This window comes from Schistocerca gregaria, chromosome X, assembly GCF_023897955.1.
Source record: "Schistocerca gregaria isolate iqSchGreg1 chromosome X, iqSchGreg1.2, whole genome shotgun sequence".
Classification (NCBI taxonomy): Eukaryota; Metazoa; Arthropoda; class Insecta; order Orthoptera; family Acrididae; genus Schistocerca; species Schistocerca gregaria.
Window position 1 is genome coordinate 807,112,648 of NC_064931.1, and position 24,329 is coordinate 807,136,976.

The 24,329-nt window shown below is 38.4% G+C and overlaps 1 protein-coding gene across 5 annotated transcripts in view; it reads left to right on the top strand.

Moving 5' to 3' along the window:
• The window catches only part of LOC126297459 (acidic mammalian chitinase-like), a 200,147-nt gene that overhangs the window by 133,613 nt on the left and 42,205 nt on the right, over positions 1 to 24,329 (top strand). For all 5 annotated transcript variants that reach the window (XM_049988323.1, XM_049988326.1, XM_049988325.1 and 2 more), the window contains one exon: positions 10,436 to 10,646. In XM_049988323.1, coding sequence (XP_049844280.1) covers positions 10,436 to 10,646 — 211 coding nt within the window. The remainder of the gene's footprint in view (positions 1 to 10,435; positions 10,647 to 24,329) is intronic.

Sequence of the window (24,329 nt, forward strand, 5' to 3'; positions counted from 1 at the left end):
CAAAATAAAATAAGAGAAATCAGAGCTCGAACAGAAAGGTTTAGGTGTTCATTTTTCCCGCGCACTGTTCGGGAGTGGAATAGTAGAGAGATAGTATGGTTTTGGTTCGATGAGCTGTCTGCCAAGCATTTAAATGTGAATTGCAGAGTAGTCATGTAGACGTAGATGTAGATGCACAACAGTTTAAAGCTCACTTGCACTGAACTGTCTTTAACTCCAGTCTAGTCCTGAATCCAGTGAACAATAACTACAATCACTTATAAAATGTCCAGCCTGACTCTTCTTGGCAGCGGTTATATACACAGTCCTGATACAATCTTGTGGTACTCTCAATATTTTGGATATTGTCACTGATACTATCTTGACAGAAGCTGTGCACCCACTTGTATTCGTATTTGGCAGATGGATGCCCACATGGGAATCATTTGTGTGAAAAACAGTGGAAGAGGAGTGGACATCTGTAAAAAGGGCACTCAGAGAAGATGGAAAGAAAAAAAACATAGGTTCAATGATGGTAACCACAAAGAAACCATGTGGTAACAGAAGAAACACTTCAGTTGATTGATGAAGAAAAGGAAGTACAAAAATGTTCAGGGAAATTCAGGAATGCAGAAATACAAGTCACTGAGGAATGAAATAAATACAAAGTGTAGGGAAGCTAAGATGAAATTGCTGCATGAGGGTCCGCAGCTCGTGGTGGTGCGGTAGCGTTCTCGCTTCCCACGCCCGGGGTCCTGGGTTCAATTCCCGGCGGGGTCAGGGATTTTCTCTGCCTCGTGATGACTGGGTGTTGTGGGTGTTGTGTGATGTCCTTAGGTTAGTTAGGTTTAAGTAGTTCTAAATTCTAGGGGACTGATGGCCATAGATGTTAAGTCCCATAGTGCTCAGAGCCATTTGAACCTTTTTTTGCTGTATGAGGAATGTGAAGAAACTGAAAAAGAAATGACTTTTGGAAAGACTGACTTAGCATATAGAAAAGTCAAAACAACCCTTGATGAAATTAAAAGCAGAGATGGTAACATTAAGATTGCAATGGGAATTCCACTGTTAAATGCAAAGGAAAGAGTGGATAGGTAGAAATTGTACATTGAAGACCTCTATGAGGGGGAAGATTTGACTGGTGTGATAGAAGAAGAAACGGGAGTAGATTGAGAAGAGATGTGGACTCCAGTATTATAATCAGAATTTAAAAGAGCTTTGGATGACTTAAGATTAAATAGAGCAGGAGGGATGGATAACAGTCCATCAGAATTTATAAAATCATTGGGAGAAGTGGCAACAAAATGACTATTCACATTGGTATTTATAATGTATGACTCTGACTTTCAGAAAGATATCATCCACAACAAGAGATGAAAAGTGCAAGAATATTCACACAATCAGCTTGTAGCTCATTCATCCAAGTTGCCAACAAGAATAATATACAGAAGAATGGAAAAGAAATTTGTGAATGTGTTAGATGACAATCAGCTAGGCATTATGAAAGGTAAAGGCACAAGAGAGACAATTCTGATGTTGCAGTTGATAATGGAAGAAAGACTAAAGATAATCAAAACATGTTCATAGGCTTTGTTGACCTGGAAAAAGCATTTGACAATGTTAAATGGTGAAAAATGTTTGAAATTCAGAGGAGAAGAGGTGTAACTTACAGGGAGAGATGGCTAAAATACAACATGTACAAGAGGCAAAAGGGAACAATAAGAGCAGAAGACTGAGAATGAAGTGCTCAGTTTAAGAAGCGTGTATGACAAGGATGTAGTCTATCACCCCTACTGTTCAGTTTATACATCAAAGAAGCAATGATGGTAATAAAAGAAAGGTTCAGGAGTGGAATTAAAATTCAATGCGAAAGGATATCAATGACATGACACACTGATGACATTGCTATCCTCAGTGAAAGTGAAGAATAATTACACACTCAGCTAAATGGAATAAACAGTCTAATGAGTATAGAATGCAGACTGAGTAAATCAAAGAAAGACAAAAATAATGAGAAGTCTTAATTTGAGGAAGAAATTTCTGAGAATGTATGTTTGGAGCCCAGCAATGAAACATGGACTGTGGGAAGAATGGGACAGAAGAGAATTGAAGCATTTGAGATGTGGTGCAACAGACAAAAGTTGAAAATTAGGTGGACGGATAAGGTAGGGAATGAGGAGGTTTTGTACAGAATTGCAGAGGAAAAGAATATGTGAAAAACACTGACAAGGAGAAGGGACAGGATGATAGAACATCTGGTAAGACATCAGGTAATAACCTCCATGGTACTAGAGGGAGCTGTAGAGAGTAAAAACTGTAGAGGAAGACAGAGACTGGAATACATCCAGCAAATAATTGAAGATGTAGGTCGCAAGTGCTACTCTGAGATGAAGAGTTGGCACAGGAGAGGAATTCGTGGTGTGGTGTGTCAAACCAGTCGGAAGAGTGATGACTCAGAAAAACAAAACAAAAATGGTGGAAGCACAAAATAATCCCTGCCATGTGGCCCCCCTCTATGGGTACTAGCCTTAATTCAGTGCTGCCCTAGTTGCCGACAGTTCAACACTCATCTATGTAGGCTGTATCCCATGTCTTATGAGGACACAGCACTATGTTTGCCAGATCAGTTTCTAACCTTTATGATCCTATCAATGATGGGACACTAATCTCACAGATGGTATAGTACTAGTAACCACTGCATTAAATTTCACTCTCTGCCTTGTTAAGAATATTTCTCAACCAAAAAACATAAATAATTTACAATCATTAAAACTCATCACTTCGTTAAACAGTAACTATTATTACAGCTCTCAGCATCTTGATTAATTAATATTATTGGCCACAGTCACAACTTTACTAATTATGCACAAAAGCTCAATATCTAACTCAATTACTGAAGCTTCACTCAGTTTTCACAATATAGTTCACTACTACATTCTTAATGAGACACAAAGCATAGCTCACTGCTACTAATAGCAGTGACAAGTAAGAGACAGATATTATATTTTTTCTCATGCTTGTTCGAATCCTGCCTCGGGCATGGATGTATGTGATGTCCTTAGGTTAGTTAGGTTTAAGTAGTTCTAAGTTCTAGGGGACTAATGACCACAGCAGTTGAGTCACATAGTGCTCAGAGCCATTTGAACCATTTTTTTTTCTCATGCTGGTACAGAAAAGTCAAATATTACATTGTATTTACGTGACTTTCTTTTGTTCAACCATTTTTAACAAAATACACAAATTCGGCTCAGTATAGGTAACAGAGAGAAATTGGTCCATAACACACATATAGTAAGTAGTAGCAATTTCAGTCATGGATGCCACCTAGGAAAACAACTACATATAGTGTCAGAACTCAAGTAAGAATATAATCAGTCATATAGTGCTGCTGCTGTGTCTCATGTAATTCACAAAATTTAACTAAAAACATAAGAATTCATAACATGTTTTGTTGTTCCTCATGTGTGATGAACACATCAATACAGAAGAACATAGAAACACCCAAAAGGAAAAAGGAAATTAGTGGATGGTCTCCTACAACTTGTCCTATTCAAAAACTGAAAATGTTTGCAAATGATACCCACTCAGCAAAAGAATCTCTAAGACTGAGAAGGGTGACAGTTCATCAAATATGCCTGTGAATGTTAAAAGTTTGAACTTTACAATAGCAGGAATCTAGAAAAGTGCACAACAGACAAGACATTTATATAGAAACATTTACTTCAGAAAAATAGATGAATCTTTGTGACATCTGCACTGTCCTTTTTGATTGAGGAGCTTCTTATAAGTCTCGTGTTCTCCTCTTATGCAAATGGACATCTTTTGACACACTGTACCACTTAATCTCTTCAGTGCACCAGTGTAAAGCGCTGGCTTTCCTGTCCCTCTTCACAGGATGTACGTCCATGTATATTTCCAAAAATTTTAAGCTTTTTATTGTTTGAACGATAACTATCTGCCACATTATCTGTCATTGGTTGGATTAAAATGTCTTTATTTTATGGTTGTTTTGTAGCTGAGTCTGTGTGACAGACTGCCATGTGGAGGACTCATATCCAATTTATGGTACTGCCAGGGATTTTTCCTTGGTGGAAAGACCATAACAGGGTTGATGTCAGGCCAACTGAGGGGCTACTTGATTGACAGGTAACATTCTGAAGATCTGGACAGCTGACAATCGCTGGGAGAGCCATGTGCTGAACCCATGCCTCTCCATATCCATCCAAAAGTCCCCATATAGCAGAGGGTGACACAGTGGCCAGTCAGTGTCAAATTTTCCTCTGGGCCTCATGATGGTATTACTTATTACTTATTTGGCATTAACACTATTGCACAGTTGTGGTGAAGTAGTCATTTTCAAGCGAGACTGTAATATATGCCACCATTGATTGTTTAATAAAAATAACTTAAAAAGAGGACTTGCATAATGCAACCCATCAAGCAGATGTAGTTGTGTTACATTGTGAATATTTGGCTAGTCAACATTGTTAAAGTATAGTGGGTTGGCTCAGCTTGCAATAAAATTAAACGTAATTAAAATGATAAGCATATAGTAAAGGAGATCATCATGTAATAAAACATTTTACCCCAATACCTTTTGGTTTGATGACAGCTTTACCTATTTTTTACCTTGAATAAAATTAAAAACATGACACCAATGTATCCAATGTATTTCCCAAACAACAGGATGTTACATTCAATTTAGAAGTATAAGAGGCTACTGGACTAGATTAGAAACTTAATTAGCAACAAATGCTCTATATATCACTCAGATAATATTATAATGATTTTTTCAGCCATGAAATTGGCATAGTGGATGTATGAATGGTAGGTAAGGAAAGAAGGGTTACTTTTTGTTTATTCTATGTGCAAGGTTGATAGGGAGATCATATTTAAATTTCTCATAGCATAGAAATAACTGATACTATTGTAATTACTAGTTGTTGCAATAATATTTATTTAAACAGTGGAAAATCCAGGATCATATTATTGTTGATATTTATTTATTTATTTATTTATTTATTTATTTATTTATTCTCTTGGTCATTTTTGTGCAAGACATGCATGGTGAGGCACAATACATACATTATGAAATTGGACAAGTCATAACATGATGTGATGACATGACATGATGTGATGAGAAGTTAGAGAACATGATTTTATATTCCAAAGTTATTTTATTTTCACATCCCACTCTCACATATACAAACAATTACCTGGTTGGCGCAGATACAAATTACAACATAACAAGGATATGGCAGTGACTCCATGGTCTAGGGGTAGTAGTAATCAAAATGTCCTGGATCATGCGTCTGAACCTAACCACTACTTAAATTTTGAACAAAAATCATCAGCAATGGCAACTGAAGACTCTGGCATAAGAAGTCATCCTTGTTCTGCCAATGGCATTGTCAAAGAGAATGGAGAAGTGGACAAAGATTCAAGGTACTCTCTTGCCATTTGTTTGAAAAACTGCCCCTAAAAGGTATGGGAGAATTAGCAATGATCAATGACATGAGGATACAGAAGGCAATGGAAACCACTACATTAAAGGCACATCAGGTTCATCTGCAGAGCATGTGGCCTGTAATTGAAAAAGTGTCCTGATGGTCTCTCCATTGGCAAAAGATTCCAAATTAGTCCCTGATTTCAATATCAAGCTGATATTCTATGAGTCAGAGAATGTGAGAAGTTTAAATGTGGCAGGGAAGCTAGAAAATATGAAAAGGGAAATACAAAGGTAAGGTCTAGATATAGTGGAGGTCAATGAAGTGAAATGGAAAGAAGGTACAGATTCCTGGTCGGATGAACTTAGGATAATATAAATAGCAGCAGAAATGGTATAATGAGAGTACTATTCATTATGAATAGGAAGATAGGGCAAAGAGGATTGCTCTTATCAGATTCTACAGCAAACCAATACCAACAACAATAGTTCAGGTGTACATAACAATATTGCAAGCAGAATATGGAGAGAGAGAGAAAATACATGATAACACTGAAAAGGTAATTAGGTATGTAAAGGGAGATGAAAATCTAATAATCATTGATAGCAATGCCCGTAACGAAATACAACAGAAGAGAGTTGCAGGAGAATATGGACGTGGTATAAGTATGGGGAGGAGAAAGACTAATTGAGTTCTACAGTAAATTTCAGTTAATAACAGCAAACACACTGTTCAGAAACCACAAGAGCAGGGGATATACTTGGGAAAGGTCCAGAGGCATGGGAAGATTTCGGTTGGATTACATCGTGGTCAGACAGAGATTCCAACATCGGATACTGGATTTTAAGGCTACTCAGGAGCAGATATAGACTCAGATCACAATTTAGTATTGATGAAGTGTAGACTGAAGTTAAAGAGAATCATTTGGAAGAACTAATGTGCAAGGAAGTGGAATACTAAAGTATTGAGGAATGATAACGTGTTTGAAGTTTGCTAAAGATGTTGATGCTGTGGTAAGGAATACCACATTGTACAGTCCAGTTGAGGAGGTGTGGACATCTCTAAAAAGAGCAATCACAGATTTTCAAAAGATAAACATAGGTACTAGGAAGGAAACTGCAAAGAAACCTTTGGTAACAAATTAAATACTTCAATTGATTCATTAAAGAAGGAAGAACAAACATATTCAGCAAAAGATAGGAATGCAGCAATATAAATCACTCAGGAATGAAATAAATAAGAAGTGCAGGCAAGCGAAGGTGAAATAACTGCAGGAAAATTGCGAAGAAATAAAAAGAGAAATGATCATCAGAAGGACTGTCTCAGCATATAGAAAAGTCAAAACAACCTTTAATGAATTTAAAAATGATGGCAGCAACATTAAGAGTGCAATGGGAATTCCACTATTAAATGCAGAGGAGAGAGCAGATAGGTGAAAAGAGTACAATGAATCTTTCTGTGAGAGACAGGAGTCATCTGATGACACAATAGAAGAAGAAATTTTAGTCAGTATGGAACAGATGGGAGATCCATTATTAGTCAGAATTTAAAAAAAAACTTTGGAAAACTTGAGATTAAATAAGACAGAAGGGATAGGTAACATTCAAGAAATTTCTAAAATCCGTAGGGGTATTGCCGTCCAAACAATTATTTAAGTTGGTGTATAGAATCCATGAGCCTGACTACAGACTATCAGATTTTCAGAAAAGTGCCATCCATTCTTTTCCATGGATACCAAGGGCAGATAATTTTCAAAAATAGTGTACAATCAGCGTAATAGCTCTGTCATCCAAACTGCTGAAAAGGACAATACAGAGAAGAATAGAAAACAACAAAGAGCTGTCAAAGGATGACCAGTTTGGTTTTAGGAAGGATAAAGGCGCCAAAGAGACAGTCCTGACATTTTGCTTCATAATAGAAGCAAGAATGAAGAAAAATCAAGACATGACCGCAGGATTTGTCTACCCAGAAAAAGCATTTGGCAGTGTAAAATGGCACAACATTTTCACAATTCTGAAAAGAAGAGGATAAATCTGTAGGAAGAGATGAGTAGTATACAATACACACAAGAACCAAGAGGGAACAATAAGACAGGAAGACCAAGAACAAAGTGTTTTCATTAAAAAGGGTGTAAGGCAATGATGCTGATGGAAATAAGAGAAAAGTTCAAGAGTAGGATTAGAATTCAAGGTGAAATAATATCAATGATAAGATTCAATGGTGACATTGCTCTCCTCAGTGAAGGTGAAGAAGAGTTACATGATCTGGCAAATGGAATGAAAAGTCTAAAGAGACAGAATGTGAATTTAGAGTAAATCAAAGAAAGGTGAAAATAAAAGGTGTAGCAGAAATGAGAATAGTGAGAAATGTAACATCAAAATTTATAATCATCAAGTAGACAAAATTAAGGAATTCTGCTATGTTGGAAGGAAAGTGGCCTGTGGTGGATGAAGCAAGGAGGTCATAAAAAGCAGACTAGCACAGGCAAAGAGGCCATTCCTGGCCAAATGAAGTCTACTAGTATCAAACATAGGGGAGGAAGAAGTTTCTGAGAATGTATGTTTGGAGCACAGCATTGTATTATAGGAAAATCAGAACAGAAGAGAATCAAAGCATATGATATGTGGTGCTCCAGAAAAATGTTGAAAATTAGGTGGACTGGTAAGGTAAGAAACAAGGAGGTTCTCCTCAGAATTGGCAAAGAAAGGAACATATGGAAAAGGGATGGATGATAGGACATGTATTAATACATCAGGAATAACTTCCATGGTGCTAGAGGGATCTGTAGAGGGTAAAAACTGTAGAAGGAGACAGAGATTGGAATGTATGCAACAAAAATTGAGAGCATGTGGTGTCAGTACTGCTCTGAGATGAACTGATGGAGTTGGCACATTAGAGGAATTCATGGTGGCCACTTACACTTCAAACCAGTCAGAAGACTGATGACTCAAAAAAAATTTAAAAATGGCATAGTTACATATGGTATAAATACAAAACACTCTTTGACACATATTTTGTATTAATAATAAAATATAATAACATTTTTGTAACAGTTCTGTTTTACACAGTATTCTGTAGCAAAATATAAGACAAACCCATGTACCATCTTCCTTCTTATTAGTGGCAGCAATGAAGGGATGTTTGAAAAAAATAATTGACAGTAATAATTCAATGTGATTATGTTTAATGACAATTTTTATTTTACTTCATATGCTTTAATAGACACAATGTAAGCTACAGATAGTCTTCTACCTTCCTCTTTAATAACAGCTGGCTTGAAAGGCTCTCTGGGTAAAAATATGAAAAGATAAAAAGTTGGGGGCTTAGACCCATACATAGATCAGGCACTGTATACCACAGTGTGTCAGATTCTTATGAAAAACCAGTGAATTATAATAAACTATGAGGTAATGCACAGATTTAATTCTCTATATTTCTCCTTAACAACAGTATCAAAGAAAGAACATCTAGATACTCAATGAAAAGATAAGTAGAAAATGGATAGAAAAACAGGAGCATGCTTACTAACATGAATCAGTCAGCTTATTAGTTGTTCATAATCATAAGTATATTAAAACAATGTATAAGCCCAGTGCCCACATGCATTTTTCTTTTGTAGTCTTCTTTTTCTTAACAACTACTGTAGCAATAAAAATGTCCATATAAAAGGAAAATATAAAAGTAAAAAATAAATAATAAAAATAGAAGAAAGGTGCCTATATACTACAATGAATTGGTCACTGTTAGTCATAAGCTTGGAATGCCCTGAAATAAGAAAAGACATAGGCCATCTTATGACAGGCAATATGAATCCAGCACATGATAAATGACTATCTTAGAATGTAATGCAAATGTCCCAAAAAAAAAAAAAAAACATAAATCTCCACTAGTATTTAAACAAGGTGGAATTTGGCTGTCTGTCACATGGTGCAAAGCAAAAGGTAATGTGAGGAATGAAATACAGAGCTCAAGCCTGAGCCACACTATATTACATACAGAGGTAGGCATCATATCATGAAAGCAACATTGTTTGCAAAGCAGCACAAGTGGACAGAATCTTCACTGAAGGGGAAAAAAGTAGTACAAAATGGTATCACATTTCATTATTGTTATAATAATTTGTAATTGTGATACTTACAGTAATTTCTATACAAATGAAATTGAAAGTTGGCTATATACCTTCCACTTTGAATTCTACTTGGGTTTAATTTTATCATGTGCTAGGCCAGCCCACAAAGCATAATTAGACAAACATCCAACACACATGAAAACAAACACTAATCTTTCTTTCCCTTCCTACCATTAATTTCAGAAATGCACCGTGCCACTTTCACAGATGAACAAAGATTACTGTAATATTATTTAAATGACACATAGAACATATCTTGCTGCTCTAGTTTATCTCTGACTGGTTGGCTGTATGGTGTGTCTGTACATGAACAAGTAAACTCTTACACTTCTAAGTGGCATATTATGTCACTGCTGTCAAGGAAACATTTGATGGCATGTTTTTAATTTTAAAGTCCAGTAATATGGTAATACGATTTATGTATGATTTTCTCCATGGCTGTATGCCTTCCACTTTGAATTCTACTTGGGTTTAATTTTATCATGTGCTAGGCCAGCCCACAAAGCATAATTAGACAAACATTCAGACTGTAACGTAGGTATATCTGCTTCATGGGTAATACTATGTAAGTCTTCCTTCTTTATCTATCCTTTTGATTAAACAATTAATTGTTGCTCTGTATTTTGTATTTTAACTATTTTACATTTGGTATGAACTTCAGACTCACTTGTGAATGTCTACAGTGAGAACCAAAAAATAAAAAAAAAATATTTAATCCAATCAATGACAGTCCATGTCATAATTGATATCATTCAAAAAAATTGCATTGGCTGTGGATCCCATTGCAACTAAAATCTTTATGGTGTAAGATTATCTTTAACTCTCATGTATTGACACCAACTTGTCTGAATTTGCACACTTTAATTTCCTTTTCTCACAGGCTCATTAATGCTGAGAATCATGGTTGGTCAGCTCCTGCTTCAGGATATGGAAAAATTGGAAGTAAAGGATTTGTAAGCTATCCAGAAGTGTGTCAGTTCCTTCATTCCACTGGAAGTAAATACATTTTTGATAAAAATTTTGAAGTGCCCTATGCTTACCAGGGCTTGGAGTGGATTTCGTATGATGATGAATGCAGTGTAATGTACAAGGTATGTGGAGATTTGGTCACCTTTCCTTCTGACAGTATACACAGGCACTTTTTTCTAGGACCGAGAAATATTAAAGTGGCTGAAATATTGACATGTGAGTAGAAACAGCAAGTAATCACAATGCTGTATGCAGTAAGTGATGAGAATTTGCCGTTCTGGGGTAGTAGAATACAGGATGAGAAACAAATGGCATTAATGTATATTTTTGATTCATGAGGGTATTTTTGACAAGTCATTGCAATTACAAAAATGCGTGATTTTTTTCACCAGACGCCTTTCGTTTTATTGTGGTAAAGCATCATCAGTGGTGGTGATTTTTCAGCTGCTTTCTTTCTTAACATTGGGAAATGTCTGCTAGCACATCATTGTTTTTCTGTGTTAGACACTGATAATTTTCATCTACTTTTTAGATGTTCTGCAGCACTATGCATTTCTCACAACACACTTTTATGAACACCACTGTATTTTGTTTGTTTTCATACTTCAAGTATGTGTTGATGTTTTTGACCATGTACATATCACTTTATCCATTTCTTCCACCTTTTCACGAGTCCAGATTACAATTCTATTTATCTGCAGCACGTAGTACAATTATTACCATTACCATTATTATTATTATTATTATTATTATTATTTATTATTATTATTATTATAAATCAAATTGGGGTATGCTTACCTTGCCCATGTCATTCAATAAGCCACACATACCCCTCCAGGTGGTGCCAGCCTAGGTCAGCTATGTGTTTGTCAAAAATGCACATCCTGAACTGGGGACCAGTGAAACATGGCATCATGTTTCAGAGGAGGAGACAGGGATCTCACATAGACATGTGGGGATCTGCCTTGGTTGACAGCCAATTCCCATGACACTCGTGGAAGGGAAATTGAGAGCTTAACTCAAAATCTTGATCTTTTGATGGAATGGGTGTACCACTAGTGGGAATAAACACCAAACCAAATGAAAGCACTAGAGAGGTTCATCCTCCTGAACAATTTTCAACCACTCAAAATGTGAATTTAAATTTTTAAACACATTTATGTCAGCATGTCTTTATAGTCATATGTACAGATAAGGGAAAATTGTAGAAATTGTCTCCCTTTTACATCCATACAGATCTGGAGAGGATAGTGATCCAACTTAAAACTCTACAATGCTTGAATTTTGTTGCTCTCCTAAGACAAACTGCAATAACTGGATGAGTGTAATATTTGCAAAAGCTGAGAAACTTGGAAAATATGCTATAACATGTGAGTTGCGTAATCATGAAGAGACACTGTGCTTGTATAGTTACACAAGGAGTGGGAAAATGAAGGCGTTGCTGAGATTGGATGCATGGCAAACAGAGTCTGTGGAAGTCTAAAGTGATGGTAGCTTTTATTTGATGTTTAACTCTTCCATACTGCTCAACACTTGCATCGGAATAACTGCCCATCTGGTCCAGATCCAATATAATGTAAGTGCCAGAAGTACAGCCATATTACAGTCACATGTGACGGTTGTGGCTGAATGACCCTCATGGGAGAAGTAGAATTCATCTCTCTATCAACATGCTGTAACTGTTTGGGACTGCATCCACCTCAGAGCAGGGCTCTTGTGCTTATGTCACATAGGAGAAGATCTAGGAATCAAATTTACTGAATATATGCCACATAATGAGGCAAGGAAGTAATCTGAGGCCAGCTGACCTCCAAATTTCACTTTTTCATTTGCAGCAGCCCTGAGGAAACCAATTGTCAAAGGCAGTGCGCCCATACACACAAGTAACTAATGCTTTTGGCAGCACTTGCTCCTACGATTACTGGCACAGCTACATGGGCAGTCATGTGTATCATTTCCTGTGTAGTGGTAGACACTCTATGTAATAAACAAAAGCTTAAGTTTGTGCCACCTAACAAAGTGTTTGTCTCAGTACAAATGCCGTATTGTGACTAAAATGAGGGACATGTAAATCAAAAAGGGGAGTGAGAAATATCATCTGATTACCTGCTTTATTTAATTTCACAGGATGATAAATGTTGCCCTTTCTGTTTCTATTGCAGATGCTTGAAAATGTCTGATGATGGCCTCTGATGAGACGTTATGCCTTCACAGGAAAGATTAGCTTAGTATTATAACAATACCATACCTTATCTCTTTTACTTATCACCAGCTTGCAGGTGTGACAATTGCCATGTACACAGTGCACTTCTCCAACATATGAAGAATCTCTTGTAGATCTAATCAGGAAGCTACCCCAGCCATTACCTCTTGTTGGAGATTTTATTGCACATCATGTCATTTGAGGCTCTGACAACAATTACTTCAGAATTAAGATCAAGCTATGCATTTTACCCCAGTGACAGGGCAATTCTCAACGGTTAATGTTTCCCTCTACTCTTACAGTCATTGCTAAGAAGGAAGTAGATACTGGTCTTCACTCTAGTGACCACAAACCTGTCTGAATACACTTTCCATACCGAGGGAGGTACCAAAAGGAAACTGTTAAAATGGGTGCTCAGAAGAATGAAGCAGATGTTGTACAGTCATGACCTAGGTATGAATATAGAGACTGGGTTCAGGACTGAGTAAATCACATTGCAAGAATGATTTACAGTGCTGTTGAAGCATCCATACTGAACATCTTCAGAGATCATAGGAGGCTGTCAGTTGCCCTGTAGAATGACGAATGTCACTCTGCAGTCTGGAACACACGGGCACAACTAGAAAGTCAAATCTGGTCCACCAGGTGATAATGTAGCAAACTTTCAGGTTACAAGGACAAAGGTTTGTCAAATAATTAAAGAGAGCAAAAAAAGTTTATGACAAGAGTTTTTGAATTTCATTAGTTTTTCCACACCAGCCACAAAATTTTGGAAGTGAGTCAGAAGGCTTTTCCACAGTTGACTGTTATTCAGTTTCAGAAATTGAATACCACACCAGTGTCAATCTAAGCTACAATGTAGCTAATAAATTTATCAATTTTAGCATGATACCTGGTCAGAAGGCCTGTTGCAGCATTGTGGCATTTAATTTTCTGTTCTCACTTACATAAGCATTTATTGAGCACACATTTTATGATACATGGATCAGACAGCCACTAGTTTATGTATACCAGTACATAAAATTCCAGGGAATCAAAACACAAAATGTCATAATTGTGAATAACCTATTTTCTCCAAGAGTTCTGTAGCCACTTTTAATGGCCAGTTACTTCACTCATGTAAAAGAGAATTTGCACCCAGCTATGAACCACTAAAACAAGCATTGCCTTATCTCCATCAAGTTCACAGAAGTGATGGTTAAAAAGAAGAAAATTTTGAGTTTAAGATCATGTATGATAAGGATGCAGAGAATCATTGGCAGATTTTTTAAAGTGATTGTAATGATACAACCAGTTTTTCCCATATGTAAAATGGCCAAAGAATGGAAAGTTTAGTGAGTGATATTTGGATGGTAAGTTGTGGAGTAGTGACCAGGCCAGGCAGGTAAGGAGGGACAATCTGAGGGGCCACAGTGAGGAAGTATGTAGGTATCTGCCATGCCAGTAAGTGGTAGCTACCTGAATTTCCTGATTTTTTGGGGGGTTTAAGTTATAAAACTGAGCCAACATGTGAGTGGGACACATTATAAGTAAAATAATATCTTGTTGTTACTGAGCATCAGAACAGAGTTCTCCACAGTTTCATTAGAAGATTAGCGTTTGCATGAATTGTTTGTACTATTTTTTAACTGTTTGTGTTGGTTTAATAAGAAATTTGCAAATTAATGTTGGTAAGGAAGGTACTTGGACAATGTAGTGCGAAACCTGAAAGAGAATGTGAAGTAGCATATTTGACCTGTGATTGCCATTCCAGTTATACAATGTATGAAATGTAATTTATATAAGAAGATTATATGGAAGTATTTAACTGTTATGTAATGCTATTTATGTGCATTAGTCAAACACATACAGGCTGAGTCACTAACTATTGCCACCTAGAATAACTCTGAAAGTATGATAAGAGCTGAGAAGTTTGTGGGACAAAAGCTGTGTGGGGCAACGGTGGCCATAATATGACGTTTTTTTGTTGCTAGGTGGAGTCGCATCAGGGGATATGAAGGTCAACTTTGTTTTTCGAAATGGAATGCTGAAGTTTGCTACTTATTTTCTGATAGCAGCTATTGGGATGAATCCAATGATGTGTAGGATTAAGGTCTTTGAAGGTCAACATAGGTCACAAAGGTGGCATGAACGTCCATTTACTGGAGGTGTTCGAAGTGATGACCATTGGAAACAATGCAGTGCTGCAATCTTCTGATCATAGACTGAGTGGTATTCCTTATCACATATGCACTTATCGAAGCACATGCTCTGACAATTCTCTCTCACATATCATGTAAATAGATAATATTCACCGAGTACAGCATATCCTACTAACGTCCCATTGGCATGTAAATGCCATTCAACAGTTTCACAATACAACACTAATAGCAAAGGTAAGACTAGTATTGTCAAATCAAGTAAATGTAAATGATGTATTTATTTAAAGAACAAGTGGATATGCTCCTCATTTACGGAGAATGCCAACGAAATTCAGTGAGAGCTAGAGACATACACTGAAAGATATCCCCAATGTACTCACCCTACACATCATACACTCCTGGAAATGGAAAAAAGAACACATTGACACCGGTGTGTCAGACCCACCATACTTGCTCCGGACACGGCGAGAGGGCTGCACAAGCAATGATCACACGCATGGCACAGCGGACACACCAGGAACCGCGGTGTTGGCCGTCGAATGGCGCTAGCTGCGCAGCATTTGTGCACTGCCGCCGTCAGTGTCAGCCAGTTTGCCGTGGCATACAGAGCTCAACCGCAGTCTTTAACACTGGTACCATGCCGCGACAGCATGGACGTGAACCTTATGTGCAGTTGACGGACTTGGAGCGAGGGCGTATAGTGGGCATGCGGGAGGCTGGGTGGACGTACCGTCGAATTGCTCAACACGTGGGGCGTGAGGTCTCCACAGTACATCGATGTTGTCGCCAGTGGTCGGCGGAAGGTGCACGTGCCCGTCGACCTGGAACCGGACCGCAGCGACGCACGGATGCACTCCAAGACCGTAGGATCCTACGCAGTGCCGTAGGGGACCGCACCGCCACTTCCCAGCAAATTAGGGACACTGTTGCTCCTGGGGTATCGGCAAAGACCATTCGCAACCGTCTCCATGAAGCTGGGCTACGGTCCCGCACACCGTTAGGCCGTCTTCCGCTCACGCCCCAACATCGTGCAGCCCGCCTCCAGTGGTGTCGCAACAGGCGTGAATGGAGGGACGAATGGAGACGTGTCGTCTTCAGCGATGAGAGTCACTTCTGCCTTGGTGCCAATGATGGTCGTATGCGTGTTTGGCGCCGTGCAGGTGTGCGCCACAATCAGGACTGCATATGACCGAGGCACACAGGGCCAACACCCGGCATCATGGTGTGGGGAGCGATCTCCTACACTGGCCGTACACCTCTGGTGATCATCGAGGGGACACTGAATAGTGCACGGTACATCCAAACCATCATCAAACCCATCGTTCTACCATTCCTAGACCGGCAAGGGAACTTGCTGTTCCAACAGGACAATGCACGTCCGCATGTATCCCGTGCCACCCAACGTGCTCTAGAAGGTGTAAGTCAACTACCCTGGCCAGCAAGATCTCCGGATCTGTCCCCCATTGAGCATGTTTGGGACTGGATGAAGCGTCGTCTCACGGGGTCTGCACGTCCAGCACGAACGCTGGTCCAACTGAGGCGCCAGGTGGAAATGGCATGGCAAGCCGTTCCACAGGACTACATCCAGCATCTCTACGATCGTCTCCATGGGAGAATAGCAGCCTGCATTGCTGCGAAAGGTGGATATACACTGTACTAGTGCCGACATTGTGCATGCTCTGTTGCCTGTGTCTATTTGTCTGTGGTTCTGTCAGTGTGATCATGTGATGTATCTGACCCCAGGAATGTGTCAATAAAGTTTCCCCTTCCTGGGACAATGAATTCACGGTGTTCTTATTTCAATTTCCAGGAGTGTAGTAGCCTCTGTTAGGCTAAGATTCTATATAATTTGTTTTTTGTGCTAAATAAAACTGTGAGTAAATTTTAATACTGATGTCAGTGTACACCCTTGTCCTGACACTATCCCTGTATCTTCGTTTTAATATTTCACAATTATTTATGCTTGACAATTTATTCAGTGGTTGTTCATTAGGCTGGGCCTTCATGATTTAAAAGATATCATTAAGGCACCATACAACAGTGCATAACGAGACCCCTGTGTTAGCAGTCAACCCATTAAATCAATCATGTGCTCATCCTCTGGTGAATAGGTTCCAATAAATCGATTTCATCTGACAGTTTGTTTCAGTTCATTCATTTGTTACCACAAGCTACCCTTTACATTGCAGAACCTTCTGCACATCTGCAGAGCATCACTTAAATCAGAATACCAAAACATGATTTGTACCCTGTCTTCCTAAATACTATTTTATCTCACTTTCACAAATGCAGCACCTCCTTTTATTCTGATCATCTTCATAAACTTCTGTCAGCACACAGCTAAAAGCAAATGGCACAAATGTCTAGCCGAAATACCATAATGTGCAAGTCACATGCACAAAATGGGTGTAGCACTGCAGGTTCCAGGCTCTATTAGTGAAATTTACTTTGTGGATGACCTGTCATGGAAATGTACTTTTGCTTTATCATTATATTTTAACAAAATCTCACTAACTTCTAATAACAACTGAATTTTTACTGTTCAATATATTGCATTTTATTTAATATACAGGGTTACCACAAATGATTCATTTGCTTAAAGAGTCCTATATTTTCCAAAGTATTATATGTACAAATATGACTGATTCATGAATAGAACCATAAACTCACTGAATTTGCATTGTGCCCACCAGTTGATGTTATGAGTGCAGTGCCTTGATGAAATGATGACAAAGCAAGAGGATGAACATTTCACCTCCAGAGTGATATTAAGTGACGAAGCAACCTTCCATTTATCTGGAAAGGTTAGTCGCCACCATGCGAGAGTGTGGGGCACCAAAAATCCTCATGAAATTGTGGTGCTTGAAAAGAATCACCCAGGATTAATGTTTGATGTTTCTGTCCACTGTCACAAACAAAGCTGTATGGGCCATTTTTTTCTGTGAAAAGACTTTATGGGTACCTCTGATATGTTGCAGTTGTGGTTGTGGTTGTTTCCACAACAGTCTGCTGATTCTGAGAATTCCATTTTCCAACAAGGTAGGACACCCCATCATTGAAGCCTCGATGTTCATCACTTCCTAAAGAATTAACTTCCACACTGCTGGATTTGGTGTAGTAATGAACACAATGTGGCTTAGTTCCCTTTGGCACCCCAGGTCACCTTATCTAATGCATTGTGACGTTTTCACTTGTTTACATACCCCCCAATGCCAAGAACACTGGAACAGCTCAGAAAATGCATCAACACTGCTGTGATGACCATTGATGGGATGTTGCTACATAAGGTATGGAATGAACTTGACTGCCATGTGGATGCATGACATGTGACTAGAGGGGCACTCATTGAACATTTGTAGATTAAAAAAGGCAAACTTGGTGGGTTTATAGTTCTGTTCCTACATCAGTCATATTTGTACACGTAATATTTTGGAAAATTTAGTGCTCTGATAATGTTGAATCATTTATGGTAGTGCTGTACATCAAGCAGAATTCATACTTTTTGCAGTTGCAGTTAACTGTGTCAGAGAGACTGAAAAAAATGTTGCTAATATTTTTAACATTCAGAGTGTTTCTTTTAATGTGAGACACCTAAATATCTTGAAAATGTAATGTCATCTGAAAAAAAGTCATAGGTGAAAAGTTAACATTAGTAAAGGGAACATCTGTCTGTGCTACAATTGGCCACCACCTAGCCACTCATCTTGCATGGGCAGGATCAGCTTTACATTTTCAAATGGAAACCCCCTGATTTTTATTTCATATTTGGATTCTATGCTTAAAAATACTTGCAGTTTACCTAAACCGTTGTTTCCCATTCATGGTAGGTGGTGGTGTAATTGACAAATATGAAGTGTGGCTGTTTTTACTATTAAGAACTGACACACTTGATTGTACTCTTCATTTGTGATGTAGTGTAAATCTTTGTGTTCTAATGGTTGATATTTATGACTGAAATTTACTTTAGTGTTGCAAATTTGATTGTACAGTACAATATGGTTAGCTGTTTCAATGTATAGTTAAAAATTATGTTTAGCATAATCCAGGAATAACAACATGCATGTAATAGTTGCTGTTCCCATCAGAATGCTTGATTTTGGTGAGTCCCCTTGCCTGTCACCATTGGGGTGTGTGATTTTGGTGCATCCCTTTGCTGCTCAGCATTGGGGTACTTCATTTCAAGGAGTATTCATGGCAGGTGCACCAGTCACTATCACTTCATCAATATTTTACCTTATTACAATGGTTGTGGTTAGTATCTCACGAGTAAATGTGTAGTGGTCAGCACAAGAATTACAGCGGTTGGATAGAAACACACACCAAAATCGGTCACCCTGATGGTGGGATTTGAGGGCAGCCATCAAAATCAGTCATTCTGATGGTTTGGGGACTCACCGCAATCAGTCCTGTAGGGAACGGAAAACTGCATTCCCTTACAAGTATCTTATTTGCCAGAAATATCAATTTCTAGCAATATTATTATTACTCTACAATCACATTTGCAACACTCAAGTAACATTTGAACATCAGTATGAACCATTAGAACACAAAGGTTCATGTTTACAGCATAAATGAAATGTAGAATCAAATGCATGGTTCTTAATAGCATCATCTACCACAAATGGGGAACAATGGCTTGAGTAAAATTACTTCTGGTTTGAGTAAAAGTAGTTATTTTTGTCATACAATCCAGATATGCAATAAAAATGGGGTTTCACATTTGAAAATACAAAGCTGACCCAGCCCACACAAGAGGGGGTAACCTAGGAGGTGACTGTAGTGTGTTTAAAATAAGTTGCAACTTTTGACAGTTTAGTACAGAGCAAGTGGAGGGAAGCGTAGTTGCCAGCATGTGCTGCACGCATCAGCAGGTAACCACAGTATAATGACAATCCAATTTGGTGTGGAATGTGGCAGGATCGCTTGACTGAGTGAACAACAAACCGGCCAATCTGCAAACTTTCTGAATTAATTTTAAAGAAACTACTTGGTATTAAACTCTTATTCTCACACATTTTATACTTAAATTCATCAGCTTCATGACAATCTGCTTATCATTACATTAATGGTCATAGTCATTGAAATGTTTTGATAATAGGTAAACTAATGCAAGAAACTCTTGGTTTGCAGTGAAAAACAGGTGTCGCTATAAATTTGTGTTTGGTGCATGTTAGGTTAGATGTTGCTGTGATTTACATGTAGGTGATTATTGAATTGTTCTTTAAACTTGGAAGGATACAGCTGCCTATTTCCAATCTTGAGCAAATGAAATGTATGTAAAGTGCTTCATCATGAACTCTTCCATAAGTGAAAAAGCTAGAATGAAATATTCATACATTCTTTGTATCTTATAAATGTTTTGAGATATTGAAACAAGATTTTGGAAAATGATAGCGAACAAAGACGAAAGTGTTTTGCCATATGATTAATAAGCAAAACTTCCATATCCACCACAACATTCAAGACACTACAAATTTTTTGCAATCAAATAATGTAATTAATGATGGCCGTCAATAGCTGGTGCAATGAGAACTACTATGACTTTTGTAACAATATAAGTGATGAAGTTACACGTTTATTTGTATACTGAGAATGGGCTGTTTCATAAACTATTGACCTGACTTGCAGACAGTTGTTAGTTTAATAATACACTGTTTCAGGATTCTGTCACATTTTCAACTGCATTACAATGTTGGTGAGATAAATATTTCTAAATTCTGCTGTGTTCTGACAAAACAAGATGCAGATTTTAACATAGCAACAAGGGAAGTTACCTATTCCTTAGAACTCGTCTCAGTCCTTCTGAATGGCTCGTCACTACCTTCCTGGTATGTTGACAACTCAAGGCCAGTCCTGTCATTTAACATTTGAAGTGGCTTCTTTTGTCAGCATTTCAACCTACGTGATCGTAAACTTCTTGCTGTTTTTTGGCACATTACTTTTCACCTACACCCATATACTCACAGTCAGATTTAAATGAGCATGATACGATGGAAGCCTGATGAAACTATGCCCTTTACCATTAGCCAGTTAGTTGACCTGGTAGCATGGCATTTATACTTGTACAACACTACAAGTTCTATTAACTTCGCCTTGTACATGCTAGGTTAAAATGTATCTCGTGCAACATTTGTTTGTACCCAGAACAGAATATCAGCTTCCCTCCACTCCACTGTTGGTGCTTTATGCATCACAACTACATGATATGGCGTTTTGTCCATTACTACTGTCGAATTCCGAGGAATGTTTTGCAGCAGGGTGTTGTCTTCTCAACTGTGTTCTTGGACAACACTTTTATTGCAAATCTCGTATTCAGATGTACTGCACTGTTGTTATGAATGCAACACCAACACAAAACACTTGTTCATGATACCTGACAATTACAGAACATAATGTGAGAAAATACGACTTTACGAGAGCTGACAAACGTTGATGCATCTAATGCATGTTACCAGTGATACTGTTTACTCATGGTGCGGCAGCAGTGGCACTTTACCAGCTGAACTGCTGGCAGTGTGGTAGGGAAAGCCGGCTGACCATTGGTGTTACCTGGGCAATAGTGTCTCATCCACCTCTGGTCAGGCAAATGTCAAAAGTCATAACTAATTTTAAATGCACTATAGTCGTAGCACAGACAGATGTCCCCTTTACTAACTTTAACTTTTCACCTAGAACATTTTTTCATACAATGTGTTGTTTACAAGATATTTAGTTGACTCAAGTTAAAACAGACATCCTGCATATAAAATGGAAAATTCAGTTGAGGAAATTGTTAAAATGGCAGCTTAAAGGCTGGCCAGTACGTCATTAAGGAGATGCAGTTCCTAGTCATGCCAACAGAAACACTTTTGGTAGAAAATAGTACTTCTAGCTTTTCCAACTGCATGTTTCTTCTTCAAGGAGGAAAGGGGGATTGGTTGGTAAAGATTCAAGTGATCCAGACTCCAGATTGAGAGGAACCAACTTGTTACGAGGATATGGAGAGGAAAAAATAATGGAAAATGCATCGTACAGAGTAGGAGCCCAAAGATATTTCTCTACTAGCTTCATTTCCAATATGATAGAAGGAGGAGGAGGAGATTAGAGTTTAACGTCCCGTCGACAACGAGGTCATTAGAGACGGAGCGCAAGCTCGGGTTAGGGAAGGATGGGGAAGGAAATTGGCCGTGCCCTTTCAAAGGAACCATCCCAGCATTTGCCTGGAGTGATTTAGGGAAATCACAGAAAACCTAAATCAGGATGGCCGGAGACGGGATTGAACCGTCGTCCTCCCGAATGCGAGTCCAGTGTGCTAACCACTGCGCCACCTCCCTCGGTATGATAGAAGGACACAGGGAGGAGTGAGATGAGTTTAGAAAGGAAGAGAAAATTAAAGAAGATAGGAATAATGCAAATAAGGACTAGAAAGAAAGTGGAAAAGAGTGGGAGGTGTAAGGAGAATAACAACTGAGTCCAGTTCACAGTTGTATACTATCCAAAAAAGAAATGAGACCCTCACTGTAAGTGGCTTATTACAACTGTGCTTCCACTCCGTTGTAAAATGTCATGTACCAGGTCTCATTCAAAAGACTTGAGACCATTGCTGCAAATTTATGTACGTACGAAATATGTTCAATTAGAGGTGGTGCCCTTCAGAGTACGACCCATTTGAATGAATAAATATTCACATCATTCCTTCCACTACTTAAAACATTTCTACATGTCAGTTTCTGTTTTTTTTTAGTATATAGACACAATATAAAGACACAGTTCCAGGTCAGTTGTGCAATAATATGCAGTGATAAAAAGTTCTTTGGTAATGCAACCAGTCTCATTTCTTATGTGTCACAGTAGTATACAAGTGACTGGAATTATATAACTGTGCACAATCCCTGACTCAGAATTCAGTAAATGTGGTACCCAATGTATTGCAGTAGACAGTCAATAAATCACGTTGTCAAAGGTTGGAGGGACCAGATATTCCCAAGGACTTGTCTCCACATGCCCCACATTTAAGGCCACTGTAGTTGTTGTGGGAGCATGATGAAAAAGTTCCAGAATGACTAAATTCCAAACATGTTAACAGCTGACATGCCAAGGGAGCTTCAAAGAAGAGCCACAAAACAGTTCCAGGTAGCCTCCTGCTGAAGGACAGGCAACACATCCTCCCTGCCCAGTGTAGTGACTCATGTTCAGACTGTCACCAATATGTATGGGCATGAGTCAAATTTAAACTAGATTTCTTAAATAAATTTATTTAAGCTTCAGAAAAATTCATGCACATGAACTTATTTTCTATGTAGTTTCCTGAACAGGAAACACATTTTTCCAAGTGGACAGGCAGTTTCTTGACACCATTTTTGTAAAATGAATGTGGCTGTGACAGCAGCCAGTTGTGCATGAACACTTCAACAATAGAAACCTTGCCAAATCTGTGTCCTCCCAACTGCGTCCTTTAGTGGTCCACACAAATGAAAATCACAGGGCAATAAGCCTGGACCATTAGAAAAATGTTCTGGTGAGGTCCAGAACAATTCCTGAATTTTTTGTTGAGTTCAGGCATCTGTGTGGGGTTGACCATGTCACGGAGCATGATCACAACCCAGATTTGAAATGCGTGCCTTTTCTGACAATATGCACGTTTTATTTGGTCCAAAAGTTGTCAGTAGTATACAGCATTCATAGTCTGACATTTTTGGAGAAAGACAATGAAAAAAATTCCTTCAAAATCAAAAAAGTGTGCTGCAAGAATACTCCCCATGGAGAGACAGTTTTTGGCTTTGATAGGAGCAGATTTTCCCTTTTCACGCCATTTTGTTCTGCTTTTTTTTCAATTCTGTGGTGTAATGGTGCACCCATGTTTCATCACAGATCACAGTCGAGTGTAGAAAATGTTCCCCTTCAGTTTGATAGTGTGTCAGTAACCATTTGCACACCTTGATATGATGAAATTTGTGCTCTTTGGTGAGAAGACGAGATACTCACATTGCGGACCCAGTCTGAAATCCAAGGCTGTCAGTGATGATCACCTCAGCACTACCATAGCTTATACCAACCTCAGCAACTGTTATTCAGCAATCATCTTAAGTAAACTGGCTTACAATTTGAATATTCTCCTCAGTTATGCTGGTCCTTGGGCATTGTCGGTGAGCTGCCTTCTCAACTGTTTCTTGTCCTCATAAAAACTGTTTGTACTATGCATACACTTGAGTCTTTCTCAGTGTGTTGCCCCTGAACTGTGCCACAAGTCGTTTCAAAATTTCAGATGGTTTTATGCCCCCTGTTATCATAAACTTGATTATAATGCAATGCACAAGAGATGATAGACCTCTTGTTCTGACATTGCAATTCTGATTAAAGTAATGGTACAACAGTGTTCTAGCTGTGGAGAACAATCACTGGTTATGAAAGCAAGAATGAGCAGAGATTGCACCACTCTCAGTTTACAAAAAGGCATGTCAAATAAAAATTCCAATTTGTAT